This window comes from Hypanus sabinus, chromosome 13 (genome assembly GCF_030144855.1).
Source record: "Hypanus sabinus isolate sHypSab1 chromosome 13, sHypSab1.hap1, whole genome shotgun sequence".
Lineage (NCBI taxonomy): Eukaryota > Metazoa > Chordata > Chondrichthyes > Myliobatiformes > Dasyatidae > Hypanus > Hypanus sabinus.
The window spans coordinates 7181627-7205529 of NC_082718.1; the positions used below are offsets into that span (position 1 = coordinate 7181627).

At 41.3% G+C, this 23903-nt stretch overlaps 1 protein-coding gene across 1 annotated transcript in view; it reads right to left on the minus strand.

Annotated features, from left to right (window-relative positions):
* The window catches only part of LOC132403613 (collagen alpha-1(VII) chain-like), a 414548-nt gene extending 395483 nt beyond the window's left edge, over nucleotides 1-19065 (minus strand). Inside the window, exon 1 of the mRNA XM_059987065.1 lies at nucleotides 18966-19065. Coding sequence (XP_059843048.1) covers nucleotides 18966-19053 — 88 coding nt within the window. The 5' untranslated portion in view covers nucleotides 19054-19065. The remainder of the gene's footprint in view (nucleotides 1-18965) is intronic.
* Nucleotides 19066-23903: the final 4838 nt, after the last annotated feature.

Sequence of the window (23903 nt, forward strand, 5' to 3'; positions counted from 1 at the left end):
ACCTCTTTCACTTACAAGTCATTTTTGCCCACAGGACTGTTGTTCACAGGAAGTTTATTGTTTTTCACACCATTCTCTGTAAATACTGGAGACTGTTGTGCATGAAAATCCCAAGGGATCAGCAATTTCTGAGATACTCAAACCACCCTGTCTGACACCAACAATCATTCCACGATCAAAGACACTTAGATCACATTTCTTCCCTATTCTGATGTTTGAACAACTGAACCTCTTGACCATGTCTGCACTGAGATACCGCACATAATTGGCTGATTAGATGTTTGCATTAAAAAGCTGGTGTACAGGTTTACCTAATAAAGTGGCCAGCACGTGAATTTTTATTCCTTCGTATTTTCTTAATAAGACAGAATCTTTTAATTACCCACAGCGTCTATTACAGAGTTAATATTGAGGCATCTGAGTAATACACCTTCAAGGCTTTGTGGCATCAACCTATACGTTGAAACTGACAGGAAAAGAAAACATCTTCAGATATCACAGAAGTGAGGGATTTAAATTAAACATGCTGAGAAATCTGAAGGTACATGTCAAATACAAAACGTAGGCAGATCTCAGTTTTGTGAGACAGGGATTAGGGGCTCAAATCATAATATGGAATTAGTCCAGGTTTCATGTTTACGTTATCAAGACTCAGCAGGCCAGTTGCAAGTTCAAAGCGCAAATTTGTTTCCTTATAGGAGAGTACTAACATGATTGAATGGAAATATTCAGACAGAATTGTGGTGCAGGTGAGCAAAGCTCTAATTGAATAGCAGAGGAAATGAGAGGCTGAATAGTTCTGTCCTGTTCAAATAGGCACCCGTGTGCCACGGTAGCGTGACACTATTACAGCTTGGGGTGTCAGAGTTCAATCCCAGCATCCTCTGTAAGGAGTTTGTATGCCCTCCCCATGGAATGCATGGGTTTCCTCCGGGTGCACTGGTTTCCTCTCACAGTCCAAAGATATACCGGTTAGAAGGTTAATTGGTCATTGTAAATTGTCCTATGATTAGGTTAGGGTTAAATTGGGAGCCATTGGTGGGGGGTTACTGGGCAATGTATCTCAAAGGGCCTATTTCATACTGTATCACTAAATAAATGAAATATACTTCCAAGGACCTAAATGAGCTACTGAAAAAAAAATAGTGCAGACACTTAAATAAGACTTCAGATGGAAATGGACCAAATATTTGAAAAGGAAAAAATTGTACAACTTTTGGAAAAGGATGATCTTGTCTCATTTTTTAACTGAGCAAACATAAAAGGTCAAATGTCTCCTGTGTTATGCTGAGATACAAATCTCACCTAACCTGCCTTTCAGGAAGGTAACTTCAATGAAGAGCTAATTTGGTATGGAAGATGTTAAGCACGCCACTAGGCCCCATGGGGTTTCTACCTGGTGAGTCATTCTTTAAATCTCTTTACTCTGTGGTTTCCCTTTCTTTCTAAAGTAAACGGAGTGTGATTTGAAAAACAAAAATCAATTTCCTGTTCTACTGTACTGTTAAGTCAGCTACACTAAACCATCAACTATTACAAAATTCACTGCGGAGTTAGGTTTAACTGGCATAACAACCAATGGTCTTTTGGTCAGGTCACTGAACTATGTCTATGGAATGTAAAACCTCGTGAGCATAGAACAGTTACTGGGCCCAATGTCGAAATTGTGTTTGCAGGAAAACATCATAGAGATACTAAATATACTTCCGATAGTTTCTTCCTTATACAAGTTCTGAAAGAAATCAATGCTAATTATAAAACAATCCATGGTAAATGTTAATTGCTGAATCAGAGAAACCGTCCCATCAAACATTTTCATTCTAAGGGGTGAAATATAGCAATAGGCTCTTTCAGTTATTTTTGTTGCTCAAATTGTGTTTTCTTGTAAAGAAAAAATGCGTATAATTTACATTTAATGCTTGTTTTTCTTGTGAATGGTGCTTGCATGATGCTATGTGCCTGTGATAATGCTACAAGTAGTTTTTTTCTAGGCATCTGTGCATATGTGTACTTGTACATTTTAACTTCTTCACTAATACCCTGCCCTTGTTAATAGATTGTTTAAAATATGTATGTAAATAAAAAACATTGCATTTCCTCACCTTATTCAAAAATATTCCAAAAGATGTCCCACTTCTTCAGGAGACCTGTGAACACCGTCTTGCTGCAGCTTTTCTCCACAGCAGTGGCACAGTGTTTAGCTCAATCATTTTACGGCGCCAGCAATCACCAATCAGGATCTGATCCCTACCACTGTCTGAAAAGAGTTTGTACCTTCTTCCCATGACCACATGGGTTTCCTCCCAGTACTCCAGCCTCCACCCACATTCCAAAAATGAGTTAGGGTTAGCAAGCCCTGGACGTACTATGTTGGTGCTGGAAGTGTGGGGACAACAATAGTCCCAGTACTACCCTCGCTTATTCGATTTGGCACAAACAACGCATTTCACTTTATGTTTTTATGATAGATAAAAGCTTATCTTTATTTTGAGTAGAAGGTATTAAGTGCCAATTACTGCATCTCAACTTCATCTCTCAGAAGATGAGGGCAGGTTTCAAAACACTTCATAAGTAAATACAATTAAAAGATATACTGAACAAAACGAAGAAATAATAATCCCAGGAATAAAGGGATTCATGTACGAGAAGCAAATCATAAACACAAGAGATTCTACTGATGCAGGAAATCCATGCCACACACCCAAAATGCTGGAGGGACTCATCAGAAGAGACAGCATCTCTGGAAATGGATAGTCAATATTTTTAGCCAACAAGCATTTGATAGCTCTGGGCCTGTACTCACTGGTGTTTAGAAGATTAAGGGGGGGGGGGGGGCGGGAATTTTATTGAAACCTATCGAATATTGAAAGGCTGAAATACATTAGATATGGAGTGGATGTTTCCTATCGTGGGCATATCACAAACAAGAGAAAAATCAGCAGATTCTGGAAATCCAAGGAACACACACAAAATTTTGGAGCAACTCAGCAGGCCAGGCAGCATCCATGGAAAAAAACTACAGTCGACATTTTGGGCAGAGACCCATGTGTTTCCTATAGTGGGGTATGGTGAGTATTTAGTGTTTCAGTAATATTTGAGTAATACTGTAAAGATTTGTTTGAATACTGTTTGATTAAGCATTCTTTCTTTACCTACATAATTCATTATGGGTTATATGTAAAGTACGTGAATGGTATACGTCAATATGCCACCACGTCACTAAAGAAACTAAGTTCGCAAGTTTCCCCAGCAACTCTGTCTTCTTCAATAGTTACTGGAATTACAAAACTTAACAATGGCAACGAGTACGTTTTAAAATGAACCCGAGATGACTACCTACCTGTTGAAAAATAGCGCCTTTTCCAGGTGCTCTATGGCTGCCCAGGCACTCAGCGTTATCTGTATGATGCCATTGTTACCAATGAGGATGACAAGAAACTCCTCCAAAATCTCAAGACAGTTAAAAAATTAGGAGATTATGGGCTCAGAGCACAATGAAATAAGTATGAGTTCTTTAAACCAAGCATCACTTACTGTGGTCATCTCATTGACACACAAGATTTACACGAGTCTGCTGAGAAAATTTAAGCAAGTGGCAGATGCCCCAAAGCCAGAGGACGTGTCACAGTTGCAGTAATTTTTTTAAGCTTTGTCAATTACTATAATAGGTTCCTGCCAAACCTGCCTACTGTGCTCCACTCCTTGAACTCATTACTACAGATTGGGAAGAAATGGTAATGCACAATGCAGGCTTTCCAAAAGGTAAAGGAAATGGTGATGTCAGACACATCATCCAGTGAAGATGGCCTGAGACGCCTGGCATTATGGTATAGGTGTAGCCATGTCCCACGTTATGAGTGATAGATGTGAACACCCCATAGCCTTTGCATTGCATTCCCCTGCCTCCGTAGAGAATAATTATGCACAGATTGACAAAGAGGCCTTGTGTCTGGTTTGGGGTATAAAATGTATCAATCAGTGCTTGTATGGGAGAGCGTTTACCCTCATTATTGATCATCAGCCACTAGTGTCCATTTTCAATCCACAGAAGGATGTTCCACTAACAACAGCAAGAATGCAGAGATGAGCTCAGTTTCTTGGACGACGCAATTACAAGATCAAATTCAAGAGGACAACTCATTATGGAAATGGCCCATTTACCCTTGGAAAAGGAAATACCTGAGAAATTTATAAAAGAGAACACTCCTCTTGAGGTATTCTCCCTAATGCACATTGAAAATCTCCCTATTACAGCAGGGATGATTCAAAGAGAAACCAGAAAATGCCCTACACTATCTCAGGCCTATGTGGCAACCCAAAATGGCTGGAATGTGCAGCAGAAAATCCAGTTTCCCCCATTTTTACCAATGCCAAGATGAACTTGCCCTTGATGGGGGTTGCCTAGTGTGGGGATTGACAGTTGTTGTGCAATCCAAGCTGAGAGCTAAAATGTTGGAGGAGCTGCATGCCTGTCTTCTAGCCATAGTTAAAATGAAAGCGTTGGCTCAAAGCTTTGCACGAGGAAACTTGCAGATGCTGGAAATTTTGTGTGTGTTGTTTGTGGCTCAAAGCTTTGCCTGGTGGCCTGGGATAGATCAGTAGATTAAACAGCTTGTGATGCCAACATGTCTAGAAGTTGCCAAGAACAGCACATTCCAAACCAACAAGGCACTAGCCATACTACTCAGAGTCATCAACCGTGCTCACACTTCTCAAAAGTACGCAGGACAAACAGCTGAGACAAATTGAGGGCACCACACACAAGGAGGTTCGATGTTTCACTCCTGGACAAGCAGTCCTGGTGAGGAACTGGAGAGACGATCAACAGTGGGTACTTGGAATGATTAACGAAAGAACTGAACCGCTCTCTTACACAGGCAGAGATTGCATCTGATGTCATCTGAAGATGGCACATCAATCAGTTAAGGAGAGCAGAGTCAATTGTTAGAGAAGAAAGGCGACCAGAGCTGCCAAAACCACTTCCTGCAGTCCCAGAGTCACCTGCTACAACCACCATGGAGGAGACCCCAGAACCCGAGATTATTTCACAGCCACAAATCCCAAAATTTACTATGTTACGGATCCCTATGAAGTAGCTCTGTTCTATAGGATACTGCATGTAAGATAATCAGAGAGCAAAACTCTCTATTTGATGGATTCTACATTGAGTTGGAATTTATAGCCAAGCAGGGAGGAGTGGAATGTATTCAATGTTCCAGTAATATTTGTAATTTAGTAGTATTTGTAAACATACTGTTTGATTAAGCATTGTTTGTTTACATAATTCCTTATGGGTTTCATGCAAGAAGTATGTGAATGGTACACACCATTACACCACCACATCACGTGTGCATACCTCAGTAAAGAGAAACGAGTACACCCAGCTCCTGTGTTTTTCTTTCAATTTAAGGAGTTACAAAACATAACAGGGAGTCCAAGGCCAAAGACCACAGCCTGAGAATAGAAGAACATCTCTTTTGAACACAGATGAAGAGGAATTTCTTTAGCCAGAGGGTGGTGAATCTGTGGAACTAACTGCCACAGACAGTGTGGAGGCCAAATCATTGAGGACATTGAAAGCAGAGGTTGATAGGTTCTTGATTAGTAGGGGTAGGGTAAAAGATTATGGGGAGAAAGCAGGAGAATGGGGTTGAGAGGGATAATACATCAGCCATGATGGAATGGCAGTATGGCTTTGAAGGGCTGACTGGCTTAATTCTCCTCCTATGTCTTATATTACAGGTTAAATAGATTAAAGAAGTGACAAGGAAAGGACTTAAATGTTTACCAATCCTGTCCTAACTCAACTCTTTCCAGCAGATGCAAGTTTAAAATTTCCAGCTCAAACCTTGCGGCTCCAGTATGCTAGAAAATTGTCCAATGATATGATGCTTTTCGAAACCATTGCATGGATTTAAAATGAAATGTTTCCAGTGCATATATTTCATGAGTGTATTCCCAGAGGAAGTGACGGTGCTTAATGGAATGCCCTGAAGTTGGAAAAGAGCCACAAATCTACAAGAGTGAGGAGAAATTTAACCTTTTGTCCACATTCGCTGGGAAATCCTCATCGCCAGCATGACCAGCTGTAATCGAAGTTGTATTACAATTCCCTGCCATCAGGTTCCTCACAGAAAAATTCACTCGAAAGGTAAGTAAACTTCATTCAAGTTCATCGTTTTTTTAAGTGTTAAATTACTTTGCAGCACAGCGTATGTGGGATGTTAGTCCCATTTCCAGCTTAAGCAGATGTCTTATTGCACTGCCATTGAAGGTATTTACCATAATTGCCTATTATGTGCCGAGCAGTTATTGTAGATCCAACATTCAGAATCTCCATCTGCCAAACTTCATGCTTATGATATGCCAGAGAATTAAAATCAACATCTTTATGCATTTTTAAACATCACTCACCCTCGTCCAAAGCAGGTGTTTTTACATATGCATTATTGCATTGCAGAAGGATTTTACATTGAAGTAATATTGTGCTCTCGTGTACTGGATCCCATTAGATACAGCAGGATGCTGCAAGCAGTAGATCAGATAAATGACTAGATACCCGGCGATAATTACAGCCTAACTTTCTGGTTGATACACCTACAGGATTAATCCCCCTCGATATTATCCTTCTGAGTTTAGTGGACAATAAACCAGGCAAGGAATAAAACCCAAGCTGCACCCAATTCTGCCAGCTTCTTGGCAAACAGGTTTAATTTAAATTGTTTTCTTAAATTGACTTTATTTCGTACATCCATCACATAAATAAGTAAAAATCTTTACGTCATGTCTCCATCGAAATGTGCAATATGCAAATCATAGCAATTCATAATAATTTATAATAAATAGAACACCCAGTGTAATATGGAGTAAACTCAAGTCAGCGTGAGTTCATCAGTCTGATGGCCTGGTGGAAGAAGCTGTCCCGGAGCCTGTTGGTCCTGGCTATTATGCTGCGGTACCGTTTCCCAGATGGTAGCGGCTGGAACAGTTTGTGGTTGGGGTGACTTGGGTCCCCAATGATCCTTCGGGCCCTTTTTACACACCTGCCTTTGGCAGAGTTGATTGAACATTGACCAAGGCAATGCCCCTTTCTTACTTACTGGAGCAAGAATATTGTACACTCTGATGGCATTCAAACCAGAGTCTGAAAGAACCACATGCTTGATCAGACCAGATATTTAGGTAGCAGTTTTGTGCCCAGGAAATAGGCACAGAGTTGTTGGATTTCTAGCTTGATACCTTGTATGAACTATTTTTGTTCTTATTGTATTCTTTCTTGTAAAATCTGCATATAATTAGTGCCTAATGTATGTTTTTCTTGTGAATGCTGCTAATCTGAGACTATGTGCCTGGGATGCTGTTGCAAGTGGGTTTCTCAATGCAACCTTGAGAACGATGCTGTCTCTGAGAAGCTGCCAGGAGAGTGGCCGTGTGTGAAGGTCACTCTCTCTCTCCCTCTTGCTCACTGCTCCTGAGGGAAAGCCCCAGCATTCGAGTGGTGTGTGTGTGTGTCTCTCCCTCTCTCTCTCCCCCCCCCCCTCCCCGATCCCCCGATGCCATTGAACGATGGTACCTAAGTTCTGGGTCTGCAGTTTGTGGATCGGACTGTAGCTCCTGCTCGCTCGTTTTTCTGTTGCTATTTTGGGCAACTTTGAATTGGGGCGGCCTGCAGGCCGAGTTGAACTGAATATGGACTGTTCCGATTTTGTGTTTTATATTGTTTTTGCTCGTTCTTTCTTGATGCCATTTGAGCAATTTGTTTATTTTTGCATGAGGATAGGGGTTAATGTTTTTGTTTGAACAGGTTCCATGATTTTCTTTGTTTTGTGCTGTCTGTGGGAGGATGAATCTCAGGGTTGTACACTGCATACATACTTTGATAATTAATGTACTTTGAATCCTTTGAATGTACTTGTGCAAGTGATAACAAACCTGATTTTGACCTTGACAGTGAGGTCACTTTGTTTTTCAAGTCCCATCCTAAAGACGTTCTTTTTGATCATCTCAATACTTCATGTTATAACTCCTACCTTGATACCTCTCTATCCCTACTTTTCATTATTCCCAAATATAGCTTTTCAACCACTCGTGTCTGAATAAAAGCCTGAAGCTTGTATGAGTAACCCTGCTATTTCCTAAAATGGCAGGTTTCTTGTCAACAATTTCCAGGTTGTTATTTAAATACATGCTTCAAACCCATTGCAGATGCTTGGGAGGGGGGGTGGGGGGGAGGTGGCCTCCTTTGAGTCACATGTTGAGTCATCCAGAGTGAGTGATGTGTCATAAACACAAACACACTCAAAGAAACATTTTAACTGCCTCTAATGCCAGTATGTCTCCTTGTTTCTCCTGCATGTTGTAACCTTTCAGTGTCTCCATCTTGGTTTCATTTACATTCCGCCTTACTTGTTCTTACCTCTCTGTAAAGCAACTATAACTTCACTGGGCAGAAAGGATTCAAGTGAAGGAGTGGAGAGAAGGCTTACTGGATTAATTCCTGTGACTTGTGTACATTCACTTACTTAGTGAGATACCAATTGTGTTGAAGGCAGCAATGAAATTCCTCCATCTCTGTCTGTCCTTAGCCAAAAAACATTATTGGTCTTGGTAACATTCTGGGCTTCTTTCATTGTGCCAGTAGTTTCCTTTTGGTTTTCACTACTGTCAGTCATGCAAGCCCCAGGTGGAGACTCAGGAATACCATCACACTCAGATGTGGAATGATTCTTCATTGCTGTTTCTGTAACAATTTTTTTGACCATTCGGGGTTGTTGGCCCTGAGCTGAACCCCCAAACTTAGTGGACCGGTGGACAACTTTTAGTCTGGCCTTAATATATACACTTAGTGGCCACTCATTAGGTACCTTCTGTACTTGATAAAGTGGCCACTGAGTGTATGGCTCATGGTCTTCTACTGCTGTAGCTCATTCTCCTCAAGGTTAAAACTGTTAATGTTCTTCTGCACATCACTGTTGTAATATATGATTATTTGAGTTACTGTGGCCTTCCTGTCAGCCTGAACCAGTTTGGCCATTCTCCTCTGACCTCTTGCATAAAGAAGGCATTTTCACTCACAAAACTGCCGATCATAGGATGATTTTTTTCATACCATTCTCTGTAAGCTTTAGAAATTGTTGTGTGTGAAAATCCCAGGAGATAAGCAGTTTCTGAGATACTCAAACTACCCCATCTGGCACCAACAGCCATTCCCTAGCTGAAGTCACTTAGATCACATTTGTTCCCCTTTCTGATGTTTAGTCTGAACAACAACCAAACCTCTTTACCATGCCTGCATGGTACCTAATAAAGTGGCCACTGAGTATATATCTAAAGTAACCAGTGAATGAAAATGGTACTGAGGAAAAGATCAGGCAGTCCAGGCATGAGGATATGACTGGCTGCTCCCTCCTGCCATTTCCAGTGTTCTTGTATTGAACTTTGAAGAACCAAACATAGAATCTGGAGCAACACACCCAAAATGCTGGAGGAACTCAACAGGCCCAGCAGCATCTATGGAAATGAGTAAACAGTCAATGTTTGGGGGCCCAGGCCCTTCATCAGGACTGGAAAAGAAGATGAGATATCCATCATTTCCAGCATCTGAAGATTTTCTTGTGTTTATAAAAGTAATGTTTCAGTGCAGGACAAAAAAACCGTCTCCACTGACTGAGCTGCAGTCTTACAGATGAGTTGAATATTGGTCTCATCTGCCTTTGTACAATGATACCATTAAGGCATGGAGAATTATTTCTGTGTACAACCTGATATTCCTGAAACAAGTTTGCCAACAGCTGATTTAGCTTATCATTAACATGCTACAATTTTTTGGTCTTTATTGTGTGTAAATTGATATTCCCCTGCATTATGACAACTGCTACATTTCAAAAGGACTTAATTAGTTGTAAATTGCTTAGGGATGCCACAAGTCCCTCGGTTAGTCAGTCATTCGTCTGTTTGCTGCCTTTCCTCCTCTGTAATTTTTTCCCCGCTTTTTCATTATATTTTTAGAGTGCTTTTCCCTTCCCATTTCTCTGCAGCATTTTCACACCCTCCACTCTGTGTTCATCCAAGCTCTCCAATACCCTCTTAAATTTAAAAAATCAGGTGATAGAAATCTGAAATGGAGAGAAAATACCTGAAGTATTCAACATGTCAGACAGCATCTGTGGGGAGTGTGTTACGGTACGCACACAACTGTGCCAGCCCTCAGGGTTTAAATGCTCCGATTCTCTGGAGTATGGATAGTTGGTGCAAGTCCATTAAAGATTCAGGCGTGATCCGCTAATTGGTGGCCACGTTTTGGGCATTTAAGAAGCACCGGAACTCAGGTTCAGGGCTCAGTCGTCAGCCCGACTTTGGTTCCATCTCCAATTTCATTTAGGAGTTCAGTCTTGTCAGGTTCTCATCTAACATGTAGTCAAGAACCCTGTACTCATTTCAGTCTCAAAATAGTGCCTCGATTCTAGGCTCGAGTACTCTAGCACTTGGTTCTTACTATCCTCACTTAGGCCTCTCACCACAGAGAGAAAAATAATTAATGTTACATGTTGGTGACCTTCTCAGAAATTGGTCAGAAATTACCTTCTCTGAAAGTGGCCAGTTGCTTGAAACTAATGAATTTCAGAGGATTGTGATGTGCCATGTTGGAGATTAGAAGGCGTTCCTCAAGTTTATATCAGTGAAGTGTAGAAGAGCTAAGGCAGAGAGACATGAGCAAAACTGGGATGGACAATTGGAGTTAAACAAGTTACATCCTTGATGTAACTTTCACTCAATAATGAGTGAAAGATTCATGTTCTCTTAAAATTCTCTCCAACTTAAATGTACGTGCCCAGGTCTTGTTACCAATCATTTTATGTAAATCACACATTCTTTATTGTCCCCAAATCCCCGATGTTAAAAATCACAAATTATTAAGCTTGCAAATAGTTTGAGAAGTTTACCTGTATTTTTTTTAAAACACCACATCATTTAGTACAAACTGGAAACAAAAAAGGTATATCAAAGAGTAATATGATTGATAATAGGTAAATGATAATAGTCATGATGTGGGATTAAGATACAAGATGTCTGGGGTCTACTTCTTCACATATAGAGTTCTAATGCAAGCAGGTGATGGGACGTGCAATACATATAAATGTGAATGAGTGAGATTTGCATTAAATGGTTGATTATGAGACTTGGGCAAGTATATTTAAGTTGAAGGGAGTTTCACCAATACCTGAATCGTCCGCTCAATCTGCAAAGATACAAAAGAACCCAGTTATTAGCTCCAATGGAGGCAAATAAAGAGTTGACATTTTGGGCAAGATGAAGAACTTCAGCCCAAAACGTTGACTGTTTATTGCCTTCAGTTAGTGCTGCTTGAACTGCTGAGTTCCTCCAGTATTTTGTGTACATTGGTGAAAAATTTCCCCTCAGCATCTATGGAATATCTTCTGTCTACAATGGGACACGCACGTTGGTAGGCAGGCCTTTGCAAACTCTGAAGTTTGCATCAGTGAATTTTAATGAGGCGGCAAACTACCATTATGTACAAAAAGTTTCCTCATCTGGGCTCTGGAGAAAATAAGATATAACAATACTTTTATGTGATATTTTCCCTCAAGTATGCTCTAGCCATCAATAAGATTATAGGAGATAATTGATCTTTGCCCTCATATCCATTTCCATGTCCTATAATACTTGATACCATTGTAGACCAAAACTCTAACCATCTCAGTATTCTTTGGAGGCCGAGACTTTTATTCTGAAGTTGCAGTAAAAATGTATGATGGTTCTTAGAATAATGATAAAAGGATCTCTTATACCCACCCAAATAGGCAGAAAGCAGTTAGATTCAAAAATATATTTACTATCAATGTATAAATTATACACCTTGAGATTTGTCTGCTTACAGGCAGCCACCAAGAAATCTGAAAGAACCCAAATAAAAAAGACCAACACCCAATGCACAGAGAAAGAGAAAACAATAGAAGATTTACAAGAATGTTGCCTGGATTGGAGGGCAATAGGTTGAGTGACCTTGGCCTTGTCTTCTTGGAGCGACGGAGGGAGAGAGGTGACCTGATAGAGGTGTACAAGATGATGAGGGTCATTGATCGTGTGGGTAGCCAGAGGCTTCTTCCCAGTTCTAAAATAGCTAACATGAGGGAGCATAGTTTTAAGGTGCTTGGAAGTAGGTACCGAGGGGATATTGGGGGTAAGTTTTTCCACACAGAGAGTGGTGGGTGCTTGGAATGCACTGCCAGTGGCAGTGGTGGAAGCGGATACAACAGTGTCTTTTAAGAGCCTCTTAGATAGGTGCATGGAGCTTAGAAAAATAGAGAGCTATGTGCCAGGGAAATTCTCGGGAGTTTCTAGAGTAGGTTACATGGCCGGCACAACATTGTGGGCCAAATGGCCTGTAATGTGCTGCGGATGTTCTAAATCACGCAAACAATAGAAGATGGTAAACTCTGTTAAAAAGACACGCGGCATTTTATTTTTGCCACATCAGCATGTCAGGCTAGATTTTGCACATGCTCTTCAGAGTGGAATTTAAGCTCATTTGCAGATTTAATGACATTAGCCAACAAAATCATGATCAGGATTGTTCCGGCCCAGTTTTACTTGGAGACTTCAAACCAAGGAGGAAAGGTACAAGCACCCCTTTGTTGTGTGTCCCAGAAACAAAAAGGGTGATGGTCTGGTCTCTGGACATCCAGTCCCAACAAGTAGGTTGTTAAACTTTCACCATCAATCAACTTCAAAAAAATGATGAAAGAGTGAAGACAGTAAATCTGGTAAAGTATAGCCAGATGTGAAGATGAGGTCTGGTTCTACAAATGGGACAAAGGGTATTTGGAAAAACTCCAGATGTCTTCATAAATCAGCCACTGATGGATGAATATAAAATATATTTTTTCTGAATGTTGCTAAACAGCAGAACACTCAATTTTGATGTAGATTGTGAAAGTAACTCAATAGTAAGTTCATTTGTTCTGAGATTGTTCACAGGAAAAGGATTGATAACTTAGTAAAACACAAAAGAACAGTAATAATTCTATGACAGGTTATTGAATTGATCGCTGGGATTGTGTGGGAGATAGAAGGTTAGTCTGGTTCGCTCTTATTTCAAATTTGACCTATTCCAGTGCAGAGAATCTGAGATCAGTAAAGGTAAAAGAGCCTAACAGTGCTTTTCACAGATTACGAACAATAAATTGCCTTAAAAGTTACTGTTGCAGTACAAGAAATGTGTTGGCCAATTTGCACAGAGCAGGATTTCACGACCAGCAGCGATTGTGACCTCGTGGTCTGCATTTTTGATGTGGTTGAGAAGAGGAACTGACCCAAACACAGTGGAGACCATTCTTCAAAATTGTGCCAAGGAATCATTTATCTATTTATGTGAGGATAATTGCTGTCTCCGTTTAATGAATTATTCATAAGCAGGCCCATTAATCCACAGCTTTCTAACTCAGATGTAGAATGCTAATATGGATAAAGGGTGGGATAGATCAGAAGGACTTAATTAAGTTATGCTAATTTTGAAGTCTACATAAATATTGCTTCTCCACCTGTACATCCCTCCTAGACAAGAAACATTAATTTTCATAAGTCAATACTAAGGTGAAGTACAAACCAGAAATGATGTTCACTCGCCAACTCCTCAGTCCTCCAGAAGAGAAGGAAAACTGATGTTGCGGTGTTCAGCAAACTTGGCAAATAGCTTGCAGACATTTCATCAATGTCTGTAAACTAAACGCCAAGCTTGGCCTACACTGCAACATCAAATATCTCAACCTGAGCTTCCAATCTTCATCACCATCCTAAACAAGGAGAACTGATCAGGATTTGCTGCTCTGAATTTTGTGCAATGGCTGACAGCTGAGCTTGGGACTGCAATTGTGACCACCCTGCTCATAGACAGTTTGTCCCACTCCCATCAGGGAGGAAGCAACATCACTGATACACTAACAGTAACTCCAAAAGAGTGGAAGTAGAGTAAAGACTGAAAGGCTTTTATTAGCAGTAAAATGGACCACGTCCATGCTGGATGACTGCCCTGGACTGTGGGAGGAGCAGTGACACAATCACCTTTATCCAGGGGTCAGTGGGAGGAGCCACAGGAGCAGTCAGCAGAGGGGCGTGTCCACACAGGTATACACGGTTTACCACAGTAGCATCCACGCCAGGACCGACAGACTCAAAAATGTTACTTCCCACAAGAAGTAAGGCTGATCAACACCTCTACCCACTAACCTACCTCTCCACACCCCCCACCCATCACTACTTTATTACATCTTGCCAGTCACCTTATGTACAGACACTCCTGTGCCTAGTGACACTCTATGGATAATCTATGTATTTTATCTAACTAACATATTTATATTTATCAAGTTTTTTTAGTTTAATTGTGTTCTTTATTTCATTGTGGGGTTTTTTGCACTGCGGCAGAACAGGAGCAATTTTGTTCTCCTTTATACTTGCATATAGGAACTGACATTAAACAATCTTGAATCTTGTGTTAGTATTCTCCAATATCAAAACATGTTTCCATATTAACAACTGCCTGGCACATAAGTCAACGCGAGCTGGATAAGAGAGATGAAAACACAGCCAAGAGACAAAGGGTCAGAATTGTCACTGATAGCTCAATTGTTCAATCACAATTACTCAGCAATAACCGGTTATATTCTGCCTGTGAGCTGTTGCAAGGAATCCCAGAAGAGCTGGAGCTGTGTGGATTACAGCATATTGAATTCTAGAGGACAGAGAGCTTAAACCTGATCACAATAAGCAAATACACAAGGCATGGATAAATTCATCATGCTAAATATTGACAGTTCTTGAAGATGCTGAAAATTTGCTTAATAAATATTTACCTCATCACACATCAGTGTCTGAGCTGACTGGCATTACTGCAAAAGTTCAAAAGAGATCAAGTTTTTCCTTGTGGCCTTTCAATGCACTGTGAAAATAAATGGAGAAGCCAGGCGTAGTTTCCAGTGGCAGTTATGAGCTCTCACTGCCCGGAAATAACAACCAGGTGTCTACAGGCATTCAGCTGTTCTCAATTTGCTGTGAGCAGGCCACAGGAATTGCTCAGTTTTATAACAATTGGTGTAATAATTGCAACCAGTTAGGGCTAAGCAATAGAGAATGTAATGTTAAATATGTATACTTCATGGAGGGCTCCTCTCGGCTTGATAAGGAAGGGGGTGGGGCAAGGCAAAATGAGATGAGACAAGAACAGCAGTACAGACTTCAGTGGCCAATACAGACTTCCTGTGTTTGCAATAATGTAGAATCCAAGACTCATTTATCTCCCATCCCCCTCCAATCCCCCTCTATCCTTCTCCCTCTTCTTTTCTCCCCTGTCCTCCTCCACTTCCCATCACTCACCTCTCTCCCCTCTTCCCCTTCCTTTCTTTCTCCCTCTCTCTCCTTTTACTCCTCCTACCTCCTCTCCCCCTCTCACCCTCGCCTCTTCTCTCCCTCCTCTCCCTCCTTCACTCCTGTCTCTTCCACTCTCTCCCTCTCCTCCCCGCCACATTCCCCGTCTTTATCCTCCTCGCTCCCTCTCCTCTTTCCTCTCTCTCTCCTCCTCCTCTCTCCCACACTCTCTCCACTTTCTCTCCTTCTCCCTCCCTTCTCTTCTTCCCCTCCCTCTCTCTCACTCTCGCTATGGAGATACAGGGTGGAACAGGCCCTCCCAGTCCTTTCAGATGCACCTCCCAGCGATCCCCGATTTAACCCTAAGCTAATCACAGGACAATTTACAATCACTAATTAACCTACTAACCAGTACGTCTGTGGACTGTGGGTGAAACCAGAGCACCCCTGTATTTTTATTGAACTATTCAGATTGCAGTGTGTTTAGCACAGTCACTTTATAGTGTCAGCAATCACTGTTCAGAGCTTGATTTCTGCTGCTGTCTGTAAGGAGTTCGTACACCTCCCTGGTGACTGTATAGATTACCTCCAGTTTCCTCCTACATTCCAGGCCTGGTGATTTGTGGCCATGTTGTGTTGGTGTCAGAAGCATAGTGACACATGTAGGCCACACCTTCGTATTGTGATGATTGTTGATGCTTTTCACCGTATGTTTCAATGTACATGTGACAAATCCAGCTAATCTATCAAAAGAAATATTTGAGTAAGACTGATAAGAGGCTTTTTCTCTTCTAATGCCTTTGATAAGGTGCCACGAAAGATATGAGCAAGCAAAATGATTGGTCAAGTTTTTGGGGCCATACGTTGCCCTGAATTGGGAATTCGAACACAGAACAGTACAGCACAGGAACAGGCCATTCAGCCAATCAGAAACACCCAAACCTGATCCCATCCAGGTGCCTGTCCAAACGTCTCTTAAGAGCCTCTACCCTGATGCACCATCAATAACTCTTAGAGACAGGAGGTGAACAGGAGGCTTTTATTAGCAGCAAAACGGAGCACAGCATCTCAGAGACTGAGGGGGGAGCAGTGCCCCAATCGCCTTTATACAGGGGTCTGTGGGAGGAGCCACAGGAGCAGTCAGCAGAGGGGCGTGTCCAGACAGGTATACATAGTTTACCACATACCCCCATACAAAGCAGCACATCCCAGCATCCACACTCCCTCACATTCCCATTGAACCTACCCCTTCTCACCTTCAATGCATGCCCTCTGGTGTTAGACATCTCCACCCTGGGAAACAGAGACTCCCTGTCTACTCTATCTCTGCCTCTCATAATCTTACAAACCTCGATCAGATCTCCTCTCAGCCTCCGTCGCTCCAACGAAAACAACCGGACTTTATCCAGCCTCTCATGATAGCACGTGTCCTCTAAACAAGGCAACATCCTGATAAATGTCTTCTGCCCCCTCTCCGGAGCCTCAACACCCTTCCTACAGTGGGGCAATCAGAATTCCAGATGGGGCTTAATCAATGTTTTACAAAGTTGCAACATAACCTCGCCTTCTGAACCCAACGCCTCGACGAATGAAAGCCAGCATTCCATAAGCCTTCTCGACCACCTTATCGACCTGTGTAGCCACTTTCAAGGAGCAATGAACTTGGATGCATAGATCTCTCTGCTCAGCAACACTGTTAAGGATCTTGCCCTTAACTCCTTGGATTTGGTTAATAAATAGCAATTAGTTATTTTAGTGTTTGCCGGCTGCGGGAGGACTCAGAGGGATCAGTCCTGATGTTCACAGCTGTCTCAGGAATTTAGGCAGAGGAATCAAATGCCATTTGATTTGGTGAAACACAGAGGTGTGGCAGCAACACCAGTGGGAGAAGGACATAGAGAGACAACAGAGAGATTTTGGTGAATTAAGTAAAAATACAGAGCAGGAAAATAAACAGTAGAACTAGAAATGCAGTGTATTTTTTAACCTGTGAGTTTGAAATGTTCCATTGTTCTGAAGGAACTGGGTGTCCTTATTCTTGAACCGCTGACCATTATCACGTGGTAGTGTAAGAAATTACAATTCCTTATTGCTAGAGGATTTCAGCATAAGTGTAGTAATGGCTTGCTTCAATTATATGGATTGATTCTGTACGCAGGTCTGGCCCCCATCCAGAAAACAGGATATAGGATTAGTGCAGGAAATAGCTCAGAAGTGCAGCATCTATCATTAAAGACCCTCAGCATCCAGGCCAAGCCCTTTTCACATCACTACCATCAGGGAGGAGGTACAGGAGCACAGAGACCGACACTTAACATTTTAGGAACAGCTTCTTCCCCTCTGCCATCAGATTTTTGAACAGTCTATGAATCTCATTAATCATCTTTTGCACCATTTATTTCTGTAACTTGAAATACATTTCAACAAGACAACAATTTCTTGACATATGTCAGTGATAATAAATCTGATTCTGATTTTGAAAAGTCGGCCATGTTTATCTTGAAAGGCCCAGCAGGCATGTGAGCCTCACTTCCATTTCTAGATTTTTTATGATGTACCAAGTTCAGTCATCAATTAGATTCCTCATTGTTTACAGCCAGCAGTCTCCAAATATCTTCTAGCTCTCTTCAAAAGGAAGTGAATGGATAAAGGAACTGTTCTTGCTTGCACTCTGTTGCCTATCCCTACACTTTATTGTTAATGATCCAGTGAGGCTGGCAGGTTGGAAAACCTCCCAACTAGTACGGAAAACCAATAGAAAACTGAAGAAATCCAGAATAGAAAGAGAAAGTACTGGAAATACTCCACAGGAATGGTGCAAAAGACAGATCATGAGGTCCGTGAGAAAATTAGAATTGAAATTAAATTCTGAAGTGTTAACTCTGTTTCTATCTCTATAGATGCTAGCTAGCCTGCTGAGTAATTCCAGCCGTTTTCTGTTTTCACCATTCATCGGTGTGATGTTGGGCCTTGCCAAGAAGGCCATGCACAGATCTAGGTCAGGGCTTGGTGATTCGTGTAATGCTTTAGAGCACCAGCGATTGCGGTTCAATTCCCACCATCGTCTGTAAGGAGTTTGTACGTTCACCCCATGGCCACAGGGTTTCCTCCAGGTGCTCCAGTTTCCTTCCACACTCCAGAGGCTTACGAGTTAATGTGTGTAAGTTGTGAGCATGGTACGCTGGTGACAGAAGCATGGCGGCACTTGTGAACTGCTCCCAGCACATCCTCAGAGTGTATTCGTCGTTGACGCGGGCAGCACATTTCACTGTATGTTTTGATGTACATGTGACTGGTAAAGCAGATCTTGACTTTAGGTCTGCGCACTCAAGCTGCTTGCCTCTCTGTGAAGGTGTTATCTGCAACCAAAGAGAGCCTGGAGCTTGAGTTGTCTAAGATCTTCTGAAACCAGTGAGCACTACAGCAGTTAGTGTCTTCTGGACAGAGGAAATACAGCTAGAAATTCATTTCATGACGTTTTGTGATTTTGCTCTTATGTACCCAACCACCTTTTTTAAAAATCTTTTAATTGATGACACAACCACTAAAATCTCTCCACATAGTCTTACTAAGGAAAGGCATACCTTCTTGTTCTTGGATACTGCAGTGCGTCATTGTAGCCAGCAATGTAACCATCATCACCTCCAGTGCTCCCTGTCCCTGCCACTTCATGTTGAAGCTCTGATCCAGTCCTGGAGGAAAATTCCCTTGCTCTTAATCCTCACCTGAAACCTGCAGGGGAAATCACAATGTATTAACGAGCACAGGGTACAGCTGCTTCTCAGGAGTTCCGAGATGATATGAGAAAATGCCCCCTGAGGTAAAAGTCTAGTTGTCTGCAATGTTCCCTGAAAGGCTGTATATTCCGTACATTCCACTACCTTGCGTACAATAACTTACCCCGAGGCTGTAGTATAAATCCTGGAGGGTGGCTGACAAGAGACAGCTGCACAGAAAGCAAACTGCTCAAGGAACGCAGTGGATCAAACAGCATCTGAGGACGTAAAAGATTGGTCAGCATTTTGGGCTAAGACTCTGCATCAGACCAGGACTGGGAATGCAAAGGGGAGATAGCCAGTATAAAGAGGTGTTACTGATAGGTGGCTTCAGGTCCTCCCCACTGATTCTATAGTGCGACCTACTCAGTTCCTTCAGCAGATTGCCTCCTGTTCAAAATGAAGACGTTGCTGTCCCAGAGCCTGTGTGAACCAGCCTGTAAGGAATGGGATGAAAAGCGAATGGGCTATCATGAAAAGAGTGGTCAGAGTTTAGAATATCCATTTTTCCTTTCATAAGGAAACATGGTAGACAATTGTTGGAATAGTCAACTTGAGATAACAGAGATGTGGAAGAAGCATTTAGCAGAAGGTAAGTTGAGTCTGGCTCACTATGCCAAGTAGTTTCTTAGTAGAGTAAGAAACCATGGCAGACTCGATGGGCTGTATGGCCTAATTCTGTTCCTATGCCTTATGGTCTTAGAGTTACACACTAATACAGCATGGGAGCAGGCCTGACAGCCCAATCCTGTGCATGTCAACCAAGATGTCCGCCAGCCTGCATTTGGCCTATATCCTTTCAAGCTTTTCCTATTCATGTGCCTGATCAGAATCAGAATCAGGTTTAATATCACCGGAATATGCTGTGAAAGTTGTTGACTTTGCAGCAATTCATAATAATACATAATAATAAAAGAGGGAAAAAAAGCCATGAATTACAGTATATGTTCATGGGTTCATTGACCATTCAGAAATTGGATGGCAGACGGGTAGCAGTGCTCCTGTAGAAGTACACAGTTCCCTGAATCCTTGAGTGCGTGCCTTCACACTTCTGTACCTCCTTCCTGATGGTAGCCATGAGAACAGAACATATCCTGGGTGCTGGGGAATGGGCACCATCTTCTGAGGCGTCACTCTCCACAATTTCTTCCCAGCTTCCCACAAAGTTCATGAGCACTCGGTGAGGCGCTGGAGATTTATCCACCTTAATATGCTTTAAGAACACAAATACCTCCACTTTGGTCATCTGTAAATGGTCCAAGCCATTATAATTAATTTGCCTCAGTTCCTTAGCTTTCTTGACAGTAAAAACTTGTGAGGAAGATTCATTAAAAATCTTACCCATCTCCTGTTATTCCACACTTCAATGAAAATGCTGATATATTCTCTCCCTAACCATTCTTTTACTCTTAATATGCCTTTAGAATCTCTTGGGGTTTTCATTCACATTACCTGTCAAGTAAAATCTCAATAATAACACACACAAAATGCTGGAGGAGCTCAGTAGGTCAGAGTATAGTCGACATTTCGGGCCGAGACCTTTCATCAAGTTCAGATAAAAGAGATGAGAAGTCAGAGTCAGACCTTTTTCCCGATCCTGATGAAGGACCTCAGCCTGAAACATCGACTGTTTACTCTTTTCCAGCATCTTGATTTCCAGTATCTGCAGATTTTTTCATGTTTGTGATTCAGGCAAAATCTCAAGCCCTCTCGGTGAGCTGTGATTTCCATCTTCTACACTTAATAAGCTTGGTGAAGGATTGACTTCACCCAAACAGCCTCAGTACTTCCCATCAACCATGGTTCCCTCCGTTTGCCAACCTAACAGGAACATACTGTCCTTGAGTTTATAGTATCACTATTTTAAATAATCACTTGCTAGATACCCCTTTACCCTCAAACAGTTTTATCCAAATGATCTTTGCAAGTTCCACTAATACCTCCAAGAACTGGAACTGCCCAAATGTAAGACTTGAATTTGTGAATCAATCCTATCTTTCTCCTTAGCTACTTTGAAACTAACAGAATTATAGTCACTGGTTTCAATGTTCCATTACTGATACTTTAGTCACTTGCCGTACTTTGTTCCCTAAGAGTATTCCCCAGGGTTGTGATGTCTCATAGAGCCCTCAATAATGATTAAAGATGCTTTCTTGGACATATTTAACAAATTCCACCCTGTCTAAGCTCTTTTGCACAATGGGAGACGAGTTAATATTAGGGAATAATATTGACATATTGACCTATTATTATTACAGCTGTCTGCAATCTCCCTACACATCTGCTTCTCTAATTGCCGCTGACTATTGGGGGGGGGGGTGGCTATAATTCTCCCATCAAAGTGATAATCCTCATTTGTCCCTTCCTTGATCCATTCTGTGAATATTCTCTCAATAACTATTCCAAATAAGTCATGCAGAAACACTGACAAATCTGTAACCTGCTTCCTTTGTCTCTTAAAAAGAGTCTGTAGACTGGTGATAAAAGCTTTTTTCTAGGGAAAAAAGTACAAGCTTGAAGTGGAAGATCAGTGAATTTCAGCAAGATGGACAAAGTAGCTTTCAGGAAAAAAGTTCAACACTAAGTTCAGAGAAAATTCACTAGAATGACTCCGGGAATGAGAGGGTTAGCATATGAGGAATGTTTGACCGCTCTTGGACTGTACTCCTTGGAGTTTAGAAGATGAGGGGGAACCTCATAGAAACATTTCGAATGTTGAAAGGCAAGGACAGAGTGGGTGTGGCAAAATTGTTTCCCATAGTGGGGGAATCTAGTACGAGAGGACATGACTTGAGGATTGAAGGGCGCCCATTCAGAACTGCGATGCAAAAAAAAATTTTTAGCCAGAGTGTGGTGAATTTATGGAATTTGTTGCCACGGGTGGCAGTGGAGGCCAAGTCATTGGGTGTATTTAATGCAGAGATTGATAGGTATCTGAGTAGTCAGGGCATCAAAGGTTATGGTGAGAAGGCAGGGGAATGGGACTAAAGGGGAGATTGGATCAGCTCATAATGAAATGGCAGAGCAGACTCAATGGGCCAAATGGCTGGCTTCTGTCTTATGGTCTAAAGTTGCTTTTGATTAAACCTGATTAAATGTCTTGACCTGAAATGTTGAGTGTTTATTCATTTCATTAGATTGTGCCTGACCTGCTGAAATCATTCTGCATTCTGTGTGTGTTTCTCTGGATTTCCAGCATCTGCAGAATCTCTTGTGTTTTTGATTAAACTTGTCTGCACTTTGAATAAGTAAAATAGAACCAAATGTGCCAGGAAGCAGAAGTAACATCAAGGGAATATTTTATGAACTCCAGGCTCAGTGAGAAAGAAGGAGCAGGTGATAGGAATATTTGGAAAATAATTTCAGCTGATAACTCCTCCAACAGAGAGAAGAAATAGCTGGCTAGCTTTACCTCTGGCGACAACCTGCCAAAGCTGGAAAGTTGCACCAGGAAATGTCTTTAGGAATCTTAAACACAATTTGAAATGGCCCTCCAGTGAAATATGTTGTCCTTTATTACACAGAGGCCCATCTGAATTGTTTTTTGATAGAAATATAAAATAGCCAAGAAATAGTGGAAGCAATGGGAAAGATAAAAGTGGCACCATAGATGCAAGTCTAATACGTGTCATTTATTACAAATGATCCCAAATGGCTTGCAAGAATGTCTTGTGTATGAGTCACTTGCTGCTTATCTCACATTGTACTCTGGACTACACTTTCTTACGAAGACAATCATAGGATAATATGCAGTCTTTTCCACAGGGCACTGTTAGTCTGTTACGCTCTTGCTGATCAAGAATAAAAAATACTACCACTTTATTTTACCTTTCAACAATCATTTTGTAGCTCAGCAGGTCATGTCTTTTAAGATATACAATCATGTACTTTTTAAATATGATGAGGATTTCTGCCTCATTCCAGCCCCACCGCCTTTCATCATAATGGAAAAGTACAGATGGTTATTGAGTATTTAATATCACAATAATATTTGAGTTATATATATATATATATATATATATATAATAGAATTTGTTTGATTAAGCATTCTCTATTGAGTTGGAGTTAATAGCTTAGCAGGGAGGAGTGTTGAGTATTTAATATTCCAATAATATTTGAGTAATGTGTGTGTGTGTATAGTTTGATTAAATATTCTTACTCGTTTAAATAATTCATTATGGGTATATGTATGAACATGGTTGGGTTGACTTCACTTGAACAGCATACTGACGATGTCTGCTCATATGGTGACAAAATGTTTGCAACTGGATTGCCAAGGTCGGAGAACAACTCAGCCCAACTCAACCAACCACCAACCACCCAAGCGACGCATTTTCTGACATAGAAACACGTTAATGGCTTTAATCATCGCACGTGATCTGTGTGCACCCCGCTTAAATTAAAGACAAAGTTACAGCAGCATTTCAGACTCAGTGTCTTCCTTTGAATTAATTTAAACATTTTAAAGACACATGCACACCAGATTACTCAAATATTATTGAAATATTAAATACACAACACAGAAACCTCATTATACTCAGTTGTTTTCAGGAAATGAAAGGACAAAAGGCTATGTACAGCTGTGAATGTTTCTACTTGATTTGTCTCTCTCTCTTTCAACATTAATTCAGTCCCTTGATGTTAACAGAAGTAAAAATGACAGTAGTGAGTAAACACATTGTCAATTTGCTAAATCGCTTTTGCATCATCATACAACATCAAGTTCTATCGTTAGGAATTTGTGGC